This window comes from Puntigrus tetrazona, chromosome 19, assembly GCF_018831695.1.
Source record: "Puntigrus tetrazona isolate hp1 chromosome 19, ASM1883169v1, whole genome shotgun sequence".
Classification (NCBI taxonomy): domain Eukaryota; kingdom Metazoa; phylum Chordata; class Actinopteri; order Cypriniformes; family Cyprinidae; genus Puntigrus; species Puntigrus tetrazona.
The window spans coordinates 2249880-2261020 of record NC_056717.1 but is presented as its reverse complement, the minus strand read 5'-3'; the positions used below and the strand labels follow the sequence as shown (position 1 = coordinate 2261020).

Genomic DNA, 11141 nt, shown 5'->3' with positions numbered 1-11141 from the left:
TGGGACTGAGCAAGACAGATTATAGGTAGATTTGACCGGTACTTAAAGCTCAATAAATGCGTCCTCCAAACCTAGTTTTTGCTTACTCTAAATCATTATGCTGAGCCTATGATAATAAATAAATAATAGAAGGTAAGACTATTACTGTAGTACAGTGAATGGTGTAATAATGGGTAAGCGATAGTAGAACAAGCTTGGGTTTTCAGAAGTACGTTTATTTCGCGTATTTGCATCACACTTGCTCTGGATTGACAAGGTTCACAAAACAGTGTTTATGTTGATAAATGCAATCTACTTTACTACTTTGCCCTATTTGACTAGAGAGCTAATATTACTTTTACCTTACATAATATAGATAGCCATTATTATTATGTCTGGCAAACCTTTGAAACGTGATTTTAAAACAATCATTTTTAACGAATAAAAACAACTGCGTGCATATAAGCTACTTACCTGCTTTTCGAAAGTTCGTCTTTCTTTTGCTATTGGTGTATTAATGTTAGTGTTTTGATGTAATTGCAAAAATGTACATAATTACCAGAATGTTTGAGTAACTTTTAAGGTTTTAAAGGTGGCATATCATGAAAATCTGACTTCCTCCATGTTTAAGTGCTATAATAGGGTCCCCAGTACGCTAACTTAGAAAACTTATCTTTAACGAAACGTATCTTTCTGGGGATGTCTGAGACTTACATTACATCTTGTAAAAAGAGGCATAATAGGTCTCCTTTAAGGGTAAAAATTTGCATGTTCACCATGTCAACTATATGCACAGCCAACAATAAGAAGATTCTGTAGGTATGTAAGCAATTCCATGAATATGGGGTGTGACTCAAACCATGTGAGAGATGAAGGGTGAGGTGTTTGGGAAACCTGTTTGAAAACAATCATCTCACATTTCCATTCGGTGGCACACTTCACCTGTGAACGCTATTTACAAATTTCTTTCATTTTTCATTCAGTATTTTGATGTGAATAAAACATTGTGCTCTAAATGGGCCACTGTGGTCCTCTGAGGCAAAATATATCCAGATTTAGAAGAAAGACTAATTTTATCTTGTTATTGCATTAGTTAGGCCATTAGCTCTTGACACATTTTGACACCCCTCAAGGAATTTCAAAAGAAATTGGTTTTAGCGCTGAACACCTACATAAAAGGAACAACGTCGGCATTAAATATTCTCAGTTTGTCAAAGGGAGACTTTATGATGAAGAAAATGTGAGTGGTGGCCCATGAAAAATTCACTGGCCCTGGGTGTTGTAGGTGGCGGCCAAGACATTGCTATGCAGTTGCTAGGGTAGTTACTAGGCGATTAGTTCCCTGTGCAAGTCAAAAGAGCCATATTTGATATACTGGTCCCTAGATACGATTCCTTAATGTAAGTCTAAAATAATATAGTTTATCAAAGCAAAAGCACGCCTCTCTTCAAAAAGATTTAAGTTATCGTTCATAACTGTTGCACAGAAAAGCAATATACTCCAATGCAATAGCAATGGTGATGCTTGGCTTATTAAACACAGTCAATACAAATGTAGTCTTTAAACAGTTTTTTTTTTTTTTTTTTTTGGCAGGCTATGACGAAAGGTTTCTGTATAGAGCTAAAGTCAGCTGAACACACCGTTCAAGGCTGAATCAGGCTTAATTTACACACTGACAAAAGGAGACAATAGAAGAACAGGAGAATGTAGAGAGAGAAAGAGAGGAGATTATACACTTCTGCTCACCACATTCCTTTCTAGAAATGGAGGAATGAGCAAATAGAGGTATTTCTGCATGTTATCTGTTTTTAGTTTACTACGGTATGTGGAAGTGTTTATGGCAAGTATTCAACACTTATAATCCTACGTTTGAGCTTCTTCAAATATGACATCTTATAGGCGGTTTGCTTTATGAACATTTTAAATGAGCTCTATCTCAAATCAAATTGCAATTAGATTCATGGGAAACTAATAGCATGCGTGGGGATCTATGTACTGTATGTTCGGTGTCAGTCCATTTGCGCACGCTTCACGGTCAGCAGGAGGTTTTCTTTCTTCTCGCAGCTCGCCTCTCTCTTTAAAATGGTAAATATTCCATTTACATAAGAGACAAAAGGCTGTGCCCTGCTTTAGGTGCATTTTCTGTGGAGGTGCATTAGATAAGAACAACACACAGATGAAAACTAAAAGAGGTCAAACTAAAAATACCTGTGTGTAATGAGTGAAATTTGATCCTTACTTGACGCCTTTAAAGCCATGCACCTGTATGATACATGCTTTTTTTTATGACGTGAAAATAAACAATGCTACAGCGTATCGTTTGTGTGCTTTGAAATTCTAAAGTGCAAGCGCAGGTGAAAAGTGAGAGATAAATAATAACACGGTTAATTTTGAGACAATATCAAGCTCCTTTAAAACATGAATTAACAACCTTTTTAAAGGCCAAGTCGTGTTTCAGATGATGTGTGATTTCTGAGGAGTTTCTCTTGCCAGTGCACATAAAACTGAAGGCCATGTGAGTAATTGGCCAGTGACGTCTGTGATTAGAGGACGAGCCAATTACAACAGAGGGGAGGCGGGGCTCACGTCGCCCCGCCCCCTCTCGGATCGTCTTTATGTATGTGTGTGTAATCCCAGCGCTGACCCAGAAAGCGCTCAGCAGCAGCGGCTTGTTCACGCTAGACTACGGTCACTGGAGATACCTGCTCTGCTTTACAGACTGCGAACACCGAACAGCATCTCTACACGATTTATTTGACGGTATGCGTGTTTCGTATTGAGTTCACTGTGAATAATGGATCCTGTTCGTTTGTGAGTGAAATCAGCGCTTATAAGCAATATTTAAATATCTGGACGTATGGTTGGATAGGTTAAGTGTTCTTTATGTTTCTGCTCATGTTTTTAAATATTCTTACGCCTCAAAAATTACGTTGCTTTAATGTGGTACGACTTTTGTTCTTCTTACTAAACAAATGAATGGTCACTGTATCGTTAATAATGCTATACTGGTAATAAGCGTCAGCGTTTAAGTGTTCATGATGTTTGCGTCTATATATATATATTTGTATTACACTTTGTATTTGCATTATTGCAATCCAGAGCTCGAACATTAACGCACCGAGTATAGAAGACGCTTCAACTTTTCTCTAAATACACAGCAAATTCGGTAGTTTACGTCCTGGTGTTTAACGAAAGTTTCTCTGTGATCTGACAGAGATCGCGAAAGTCCGTAGCCTGTGTTCAATTCGGAGACAGATTTCATTTTAGAAAGCAGAGGAGAAATTCTTTGTTTAATGCAGACAGAGACGGAGAGGTGAGGCTCCTGTAGACCCTAGACGACATTGTCCTTTCATCTCTTATTTCAATCTCAAATGTTGACACAGACAGAATCTGCACTGACAATGAATGGGACTGGTTTTGAAAAAAAAAAAAAAAAAATACAGTATGATTTAGGAAGATGAACTCATTCGTCCAATGGTTTTGTCATCTTAAAGTGTTTCGCATTTGCTTTATCTGGAGATCATAACCAGTTGATATATGCCTACAGATTAATACTTGATTATAATTGCATTGTACAGTCTAGTTTAATGTAATGCATGTTTTCAAAACTCCAAACGTTGCCCCCTTCATGTGAGTAGATCCGATCATTCGTGCATTTTGTCATTATCTCTTGCTCACATGTATCTGGCAGTGGGTTGGCTTTGTTTGCTGAACACTTTGTCCACCTCCCTGCCTATTATTGTTTTGATCCTCCTGGCGGCTCCTTGATGCTCCTTACTGAGATTATTTCTTCTGCAAAGGACACAAGTCATCATACGTCTGCTTTGTTTAAACTCACAAGCGCAATAGGTTGAAGGGATATTGTGGACATTGGTAAAAAGTAAATCGATATATAAATTAATAAATGCATAAAATATAACCGATTTTCTGAAATTGGTAAACAAACGTGTATTTGCTTGTGTAACTCATCATTTCCTCGTAAGCAGCTTAAAACATAAAAACGTAAACAATTGGCCAGAGCGTTAAGAATATTTTTTTCTGATAATATAATTTCTGAAAACAATTATTATTTTGATTTTAATTTAGCTTCTTAAGTAAATTTATCACATTTTATATATTTAGGTATTTTTACTAGAATGCATAACACGGGTACCGATTCATTATTTAAACTTTTAATTTGCAATTTTTTTATGATTGATTGTTTGATTGGGGTGGATGAACTGCAATCAGTAAACATCAATTTTAATTGATTAACAAGCATGTGAGACTGGTCTTTAAAGCCAAATTGATTTAGCCAGAAATCTTAATATTTGTATAATGTTTACCACTGATGGTTTTCAAGAAACCGAAAGTGTTTGTCAGCTGATACTGAGAACCTGCTTGAATATTTGCCCCTGACTGTTGCAATTCTTCTCATATCTCTGCAGTGAAGAGAAGGCATGGCTGAACACATGATGATGCCTATGACTCACAGCTCTGCTGGCGGAGGCCTGCATGGGTATCGCATGGGGATGAGCGGCCCTTCTCCGCATGGACACCAGCCCGGTCTGCGGACCCTTCCCAATGGGCAGCTCATGCACTACACCAGGGGGCCGCAGAGCTCCATGGAGGTGGCCATGAGGCAGAGGAACGTGATGAACGGCGTCATGAACGGTCAGGTCAATGGCCAGATGAGCGGCGGGCACCCCCACCAAATGCAGCAACCCAATATGATGTACGGAGCTCCGAATCAGCAACCGCAGGGTCATCCTCAAACCCAGCACCATCATATGCACCCCCAGAGCCAGCACCCACAGCAGTATATGGGAGGAGGAGGCCTTACAGCATCTCAGCAGCTTATGGCGAGCATGCATCTTCAGAAACTCAATACTCAGTACCACGGGCATCCACACGGACCCATGAACGGCCATCACATGGGGAATGTCCAGCATAGAATGGGTCCTGCTCAGTTGGCAGGCATGCAGATGGGGATGGGTGGGCCAGCGCTGGGCCTCAATGTCATGGACATAGACTTGATTGATGAGGAGGTTCTGACGTCCTTGGTGCTGGAGTTCGGGCTAGACCGGGTTCAAGAGCTGCCAGAGCTTTTCCTCGGACAAAACGAGTTCGATTTCATCTCTGACTTTGTGTGCAAGCAGCAACCAAGTACTGTCAGCTGCTGAGGTTCTGGAATCAGAGAAAGACTTGGTCGCCAAGAAGAAGCCAGTGCAAGACGAGAAAAGCTAAAGCAACCAGGTTCTCCGTATCTGTGAAGCTGTGCTATGCATGTTGCAGGGCACGCTGTCTTTCAATGAGGGAAAATGACTTCTCTGGATGTTCTTCAGCACAATTGTTGCTTCGGCGAGCAGGCCTTGGTCCCATTGGTCATCCTGGATTGATGGTGACCAAGTGTCCCAGGCATGAATGTAACTTCACACGGTGGAAAAAGAAGTCTGCTTGGAACTTTGCAGAAACTGCTTTGCCTCTTCAGGGGGCAACTAGAATCAATAGCATTTAGAAATGTATTTATGTATAACACCTACCAAAAAAAGCAGACGTGATCTGTGGTGATAGAGGCTTGCCTTTTCTCAAACTAACCCCACGACTTGTGATGAAAGACCTCTGAATGAGTGCGTCATGTGGGAATTGAAGGCTGGTACTTCAAAACGGGTTGTTTTTTTCTTCCAGTAGCTCTTAATGATGTTTGAAACAGTAAGGGGTGGTGAGGTGGTAGTTGTTGGGTATGAAACATTATTTGTGCGCAGTGTTACACTGTACATTTGATTATTTCCATTCTACTGCTATTTAAAATTTGACTGCCTAGTAAAAATTTGTCACTTTCAACACTCATTCTTTTGCTGAACAAGACCCAAAATGAGTGTTTTACATTCACTATAGGATGTGTCTTGATACTTTCAGGAATATTTCTGTGTTAGGAAAAACTTGAGATTTATTTGGTGGAATGTTTTGTAGCCTCCCTTACCAAACGCTGAGCCTGTGCTCCCTGCTGACGAGTCTATACTGCCTTATAGTTTTTTACACAGATACTGCTAAACGTTCATTGTCAACATTCTTACCTTGTTCCATGGAATAAGGAAGAAACTGATGTCTATGTATGATTCAAACAGGTGGCATTGAAACTCCAGCTGTTATGTAGTGTTTGCTCATACGCTCCTTATCTTAGTGAAGAACATGGACCGTAGTCTCCATTAAGGACGTCGATTAAACCTTCTTCTGAGTTCTGCTGTTTGAAACAACCCCTATAACCATGACGCCAAATTCTTGAGGAGCCAACCTTACAAACTAGCATAAAATGTTTCTGGCTCCCCAAACACTGCAGGTTTAAACCTGATTACATTTAAATTAGACTTACAACCTTCTTGTTAATTGAGGTCAGCATGGTCAGTCATCTCAGATGGCCTGATAATTACAAAATGGACACGTTCATTTGCTTGCTATCGCTCAGGGTGTAGTGAAGATTTGGAAACGGCTGACCGGCTGAGTTTGACAACTTCCTGTGTCGTTATGTTGCCAGTTCTTGAGTTTTCTGTGGGGGTTGGGTTGGTATGGAAATAGCACAGCATACAGTACTAGTAGGTTAATCTGTTCCGCCAGAGCAGGGCTCAACTCCCTCGACTCTACCCTCCCTTAGCTCGGGTAATTGCTGTACGTACGGCTTGAGATTGTGAACACCGAATGGAGAGAGAAAAAAAAAGCACAAACAACTTGATGAGTCATATCCTGTGTTTTACAACTCCATCTCGGCTGATTGTTTAGGACATTGATTCATAATGAACGGAAAATTCTGAGATTTTTGTCAGCTTCATTTTATGTATCAGTAGAGACTGGGACATCTTCCCCGATATCCTCATTCTCATGAAACTTGGATGATTATAAACAAACTGCATCTAGAAACTGAAAAATCAAATGATCTGTAGATTTCTAAATGATGACTGAATGATTTTTCACATGCCCAGAGATTAATTGGGCTAATTTACGTTTTCTGTTAAAACTTTTAAACAAATGCTACTTGAGTTTGTCAGTCTGTAAATCACAAACCACCCCGCAGATGAGTCAGAATGTCCCTTGCAGGTGCGATTGTATGTTGTGTGCTGTCATGTACTGTCGCCATGCTCCCACAAATGCTTTTTTTTTTTTTAAATGTTGTTGATTCTACCTTAAGAAAATGTATTTATTTTCATTGAAAATAAAATATTTATTTTAAGAAGCGGCTTCAGTGTCATTGCTTGTCTAATTTATAGTTGCCAGTTATAATCGCAGGACAAAATGAATGGATAGAATTGAATTAATAATAAGAGTATACGCATTATGCGCAGACATGGCATGTGAAGCATATATCCGAGTTATATAGGTACACGGTAATGAGTATGTGAGCCTGATTAGCTGAGAACATTGAATTAAATGAACCAATTAGAACACAAACAGTTCCATGGCTGTACTAATCATTTATTTATTATATTGTGATAATATCAGATGCTGAATGGATCAGACTTGTGAACGATGAAAACTTACTGAAAAAGCGTAGATACTAAAGCACCCAACAGGGTGGCTGTGCGTATTTAATAATAATAAGACTGTAACACTTGACCTTTTATATGCTAGTGATATTAATTAGATGTTGTTTGAAAGGTGGAGATCTAAGACCAGGAAGATTTGCTGTTATTTTACTCGCATCATCCAAAATGTAGATGGCTTCAGTAGAACATTATAGATTTTATTTTACTTTTGCACTAAAGAACATTTTTGAAAATTAATCAATGGACCACTTCTCCGTCTACATGTTCTGTCATTCAGAAAAATGGGTTTTCATATCACTGCTGTGCTGATGACACGCAACTCTCATAATTCGACGATACACATCTCGGCTCACCTTCAACTCAACCTTACTAAGACAGAACTGCTTGTGGTTCCATGAAATCCATCATTTCATCACAATTTCACCTTCCAGTTAGGCTCATCAACCATAACGCCTTGAAAAACAGACAGAAACCTTGAAGTTGTGATTGATGATCAGCTGCCTTCCCAGACCACATTGCTAAAACACACAAAATAATGCGTTACACACCTCTGTTTATCAATTTGCACTGGCTACCAATAGCTGTTTGCGTAAAATTTAAGGCATCGATATTTGTCTACAAAACCACCAACTAGATGTTTAAGTTCCCAAAGTCACAAAATCACTTTCACTGACTTTTACATTAAAAGCATCTATTTCCATTGTTTTAATTTTATTTATTATACAATTAACAAACACAAAAAGGCCTTTAACACCAGCTTGCTCTATTCTTTATCTATTCTGTTTTATTTTTATTTATTATTGAATAAAAAACCTGCTAGGTGTACTATTTAAGCTGAGACTTGTAGCACTTGTGTATCATTGCTACTTTAGATTTTGTTCGCTTCCATTGTCCTCATTTGTTAGCTTTATTTACATAATTCCAGGTGCACAATATTTACAAGCATGTCTTCAGATTTTAGAGCAGATCTGTTCTCTGAGAGTGGATGTTCCTATAGCCGATGCTCTAATCCGTCTTACTTAGTGGGATCAGATCTGAGCGTCTCATCTGACGGACAGTTGCTCACAGTCATTTACATAAAATCCATAAACAGAGATGGCCTGAAACCTGTTACCAGACAGTGCATTCAGACTTTCCATACTGTATTATAATATTCATCAAGCCAATACCATGGGTTTCTACAAAACCCAGCTTGTGGTGAAACAGTAACTATAACACCGAAATCCATATGCATAAATTGGATATTAATCGGTGGTATATATCGCTGAATGATTGCAAAACCACACTGCATGGTAATCATATCACAGTCTCCAGTCACAGCCATGAACTGTCACTGTCTAGCACCTCCTTCAAACCTCACTGCAACTCATCTAAAACAGTGCAATTTTATTTGCCCAGAGAACTGTGAATTTAGTTAGGACTGATATTAATAATTCAGGATAGCTGTCTAACTCATTTAAACTATAATTAGTCTGGTAAATATAGAATGCAAATTAGTTGTTCTATTAATTGACCCCAAAACTTTATAGCAACAATTTTGGAACAAAGTTTGGAACAATTTTAGAGTCTCACAGTATCTCTCTCAGCTTCTGTAATGATGGGCAAAGTTGACAAGTGTATCCTAGGTAACAAAGTTTCGGTTATATAAATGTTTTGTGAACATTGTTTTAAAATGTTTAAAAATTATTATAATGTGTATTCTTCTTTTCATGATTATAACATTATTTGAAGGTTACAAAAACCTTTCTTAAAAAAGTTTTCTTAATTTTCACCGAAAATATGTTATTTAAATGTTTATTTGTAGTGTTATAGGATAACTAAAATACTATTTACTGTTGTGAAAATAATGTTATTTAAAGGTTACAAAACGTTTCTTTTTGTAATAACAATATTAAAATGTCAGGTTTTACAATCTTTATTTAAAAGAAAAAAAGTTCTACAAAATATAACATTATTTGAAAGTTTATTTGTAATATTCTAAGAATGTTTTCTCTCAACATTATAAGAATTTTCATCAAGTACAAGTAACATTTTGATGATGTTCTGAGATTGTGTTCTAAGAATATTTTCCCTCAATGTCACATCAATTTATTTCAAATATTAGTAATATTAAGAATGATCCATACACATAATTTCAAGAATGTTTTGTACATTTTTTGTACTGTTTTATACAATGTTAGTGAAGGTTATGTCAACATTCCCTGTTAGCTATGATGAGTGTTTTAAAATCTGTATTCCAATCTGTAATCATACACTACAAGCTTTTCAAAGAGTGCCCTAAGCCATATTACCTCCAATGCTGGTGCACATCGACATGCAGTCATGTAGAAACAGCTGTAATCTCTTAGTGTTACGATATGTTTGCCCACAACGTACAAATCAAGTCAACATGAAGTTCCTGTCCTGTGCTGGCACTGGCAGCTCATCTTCACGTCTCCACCCTGTCTATCAGACGTCGTTCCTCTTCTCCCGCTTGACTCATTCAGCCTGTGTCGTTCTGTCATATGTGTTTACAGACAGGTGACTGCAGTGGGCTACACCAGTAATGCGTCAAGCATTATTGAGTCATTGCTCAGTTAAAACTAAAAACATGACTTTGGTATTTGTATCTGTTTCACAGTACATGATTAACGCAGAAAGTACATAGCACCACAGTATGCCCATGTTGTGTTTTATGCTAACAGCATTTCTGTTTCATATTAGAGCTGTAGCTGAGTATTTTATTTATTTATTTTTTTTTAACGAACATATGCGGTTAAAATCATATGAGAAACTGGCCATTAAGATATTTTTCTTAGTTAGAACTCTCATTGTGAAATGTAATTAACAGAAGATGTCAAGTTTACATATATGTGACAATTGGCAAAAAAAATTCCATCATGACGTATGTAGAGTAGCAACGTAGATCAATCTGTAAATCGAGAGCTTTGCCCTGCAGCTCAGCTCATTCTTCACCATGACAGACCAGTACATCGACTACATTAATGCAGAAACTGCACAGATCCGTCTGACGATCTCTTGTTCCATTCTTCCCTCATTTGTGAACAAGACCCTAAGGTACCTAAACTCTTCCACCTGAGGCAGGAACTCTCTACCAACCTGAAGAGGACAAGCCACCCTTTTCCGACTGAGAACCATGGCCTCAGACTTGAAGGTGCTGATTCTCATCCCAGTCACTTCACACTCAGCTGCAAATCACCCCAGTGCTCGTCTTGGTTTGAAGCAGCCAACAGAACAACATAACCCGCAAAAAGCAGAGATGAGATCCACTGAGTGGCAGAGAAGTGTTTGACATGCCCCATTCGTCCCAAATCCTCCCTGGTGAGTGCTATTTAACCTGTTCCGGAAAAGTACCTGTGTCATGCTTACTGCCTTTGACTTACAGTCACTGCCCTCCTTGGTCAGCTGGAGACTTCATCTCCGGTACACTCTGCCACCAGCTTAACTTATCGGCCTCCACCAATGCGACAAGCTACTAAAAACACTTGATAACGGGGAAACCTCTGTGCCAATGGTATGTCACACATCGCGTTGGACCCTTACAGTTACAAGTTGGATTGCTTCATGAGGAGGAAATCGAATTGCTGGTTCTAGAGGGTGCCCATGGTTAGTTAAGCATGAACCCATCCTCTCTTGGGGAACAGG

The 11141-nt window shown here is 38.6% G+C and overlaps 1 protein-coding gene across 1 annotated transcript; it reads left to right on the top strand.

The window, feature by feature from the left end:
* Positions 1–2586: 2586 nt before the first annotated feature.
* On the top strand, positions 2587–7183 carry cited4a (Cbp/p300-interacting transactivator, with Glu/Asp-rich carboxy-terminal domain, 4a). The gene is made up of 2 exons (XM_043217738.1): positions 2587–2739; positions 4407–7183. The coding sequence occupies exon 2, from the start codon at positions 4419–4421 to the stop codon at positions 5139–5141; it is 723 nt and encodes a 240-aa protein (XP_043073673.1). The 5' UTR covers positions 2587–2739; positions 4407–4418; the 3' UTR covers positions 5142–7183.
* Positions 7184–11141: the final 3958 nt, after the last annotated feature.

Coding starts and splice junctions, on each gene's coding strand:
- cited4a (XM_043217738.1), top strand. CDS start 4,419: ATGGCTGAACACATGATGATGCCTATGACTCACAGCTCTGCTGGCGGA.